At 48.1% G+C, this 1,897-nt stretch overlaps 1 protein-coding gene across 1 annotated transcript; it reads right to left on the bottom strand.

Moving 5' to 3' along the window:
• Nucleotides 1–223: 223 nt before the first annotated feature.
• Nucleotides 224–1,387, bottom strand: LOC133530068 (uncharacterized). Its single transcript, XM_061867890.1, has one exon. It carries the CDS (start codon nucleotides 1,385–1,387, stop codon nucleotides 224–226), a length of 1,164 nt encoding a protein of 387 aa, XP_061723874.1.
• Nucleotides 1,388–1,897: the final 510 nt, after the last annotated feature.

Genomic DNA, 1,897 nt, shown 5'->3' with positions numbered 1-1,897 from the left:
TTGCCAAAATTGAAATCCAAAGTCCTTAAACATTCTAGACTTACTTTTATACATTATATTTTAATACCAAAACGGTTTTACTAACTATGTATACGTAATTGATTTGATATTTTTTTATTTTATTCGAATTAGTTACACAGCATTACAGTATTACTACTAAGGCACTGCGAACTACAAAACATATTAAAAAAAATACAAAGATACGAGATAAAACAAATACAATTTAAACATTGGATTTGGGCGACGACGTAACAGCGTGGCTCCGTAGCGTCGTCTGACTCGGCGTAGGATTCGGCAGGTTGCCCCGGAACCGCCGAAACACCACACCCTTCGGCCAGAAGTCCGCGCTTGCGATGGTGTCCTGCAGCGGCCGCGGCACGCGCACCACAAATGAACTTAAGTGCACATAGTGACGCGACTGAAGCTGGTGTACCCTCAGCGTGTAACCAGTCTTCCGACGAACGTACTCCACCACCTCGTCGGCTACGGCGGAGTAATGTAGGCGTGACACGTAGAGTGCCTTACTCGGTGTCGTGACTCGTAGACAAGAATTAACCGGCTCCGCAGTGCCACACAGAGTCTTACGAGGCGCCCTGCGCGCCTTGCGTTTCCTTTCCACCAGTGTGAATCCCTCCTTATCCACATCGGTGGGGGTGGACTTCTCCTTAACTGGAGTCCGTGTTCCATACACCTTAGTAGGCGCATTGACCCGGTTAGCTGCGACAGGCTGACCGGCGACGTCAGCATATGCACGCTGACGTGACTTCGTGATAGGAGGCGGTCGCACGCGCGGGGGGCGCGCGGGCGGTGCAGCGGCGCGTGCGGCACATTTTACCGTGTCAGCAACACGCAAACTAACTGACTCAACACCGGTGTCAGGCCGATTACCGTTCTTGAAATTTGAAGCCGCCGACCGAGTTGGAGCATTCCGCAAATTTATGATTTCGTTGCGTAATTCGGCAATAGTGACTAGGCTAGCCTCAAACTTAGAAATAACTTCCGCTAATGTTGTTCTTAGGGCCACGATTTCCTTTGACAAGCAGCGAATGTCGACCTGATCCGGATCACACGACGGCAGGATACCCGTCGCCACAAAGTCCGGAATCCGGCCTTCATTCTCCCTCAGGATTTTCATTATATCCTCAAGGGTCTTCTTCCCGGTTTCATCCCCTCTCCGGTGAGGTACATAGGTGCCGACGATCCCAAGGGACTTGCACAGCACTTGCTTCGCTTCACAGATGTCTTCGACGGTGAAACTCGACGCACGTGATTTCATCTGGACAGCGGTCGCCACATCCATCGCTCCTTCCAGCACCAGCTTATTTTTTTGTTGCAGAAAGGCGAGGAACTCATTCACGTTGGGTTGACTCGGTTCGGTAACACTCATCACGTAAATTTGCTAGCGGCGGCCGAGCCACGCTAATTTCACAATTTATTAATTTAATTACTCATCAATGCGTCTACGTCGCTGCGCGCATTGGACTTGACTGATATAGGTTGGACAAACATTTCCGTCAGTAGCAAAAGGCGGCAAATTTGAAAACTAGTTGCAATCACAGTTCTACGATGAGTAGAAAACACTTAATGAAATTCAAGATAGTTAGTGTGCAAAACGTAAGCCATCACGCATATGAACATACCTTGAGTGCGAAAGAGGCAGACTACAAATGAAAAATCGTGACCATTTTTGAGCTCGATCGACAGTGGCGGCTAACGGCTATTTTAATTAGAAAATATAAATCTCAGCCACATGGAATCCAGGGCTATAACCGCGAAAATCGAAGTTCATCAATTGCGGGCGTTTTTCTCTGTCACTCTTATTACGTCTTAGTGAGAGTAAAAGAGAAAGATCCCCGCAATTTGCGAATTTCGGTTTTTGCCGTAGGCCCCCAGTTAT

This window comes from Cydia pomonella, chromosome 1 (assembly GCF_033807575.1).
Source record: "Cydia pomonella isolate Wapato2018A chromosome 1, ilCydPomo1, whole genome shotgun sequence".
In the NCBI taxonomy this organism is placed as follows: Eukaryota; Metazoa; Arthropoda; class Insecta; order Lepidoptera; family Tortricidae; genus Cydia; species Cydia pomonella.
This window is presented reverse-complemented; position numbering and strand designations above follow the sequence as displayed.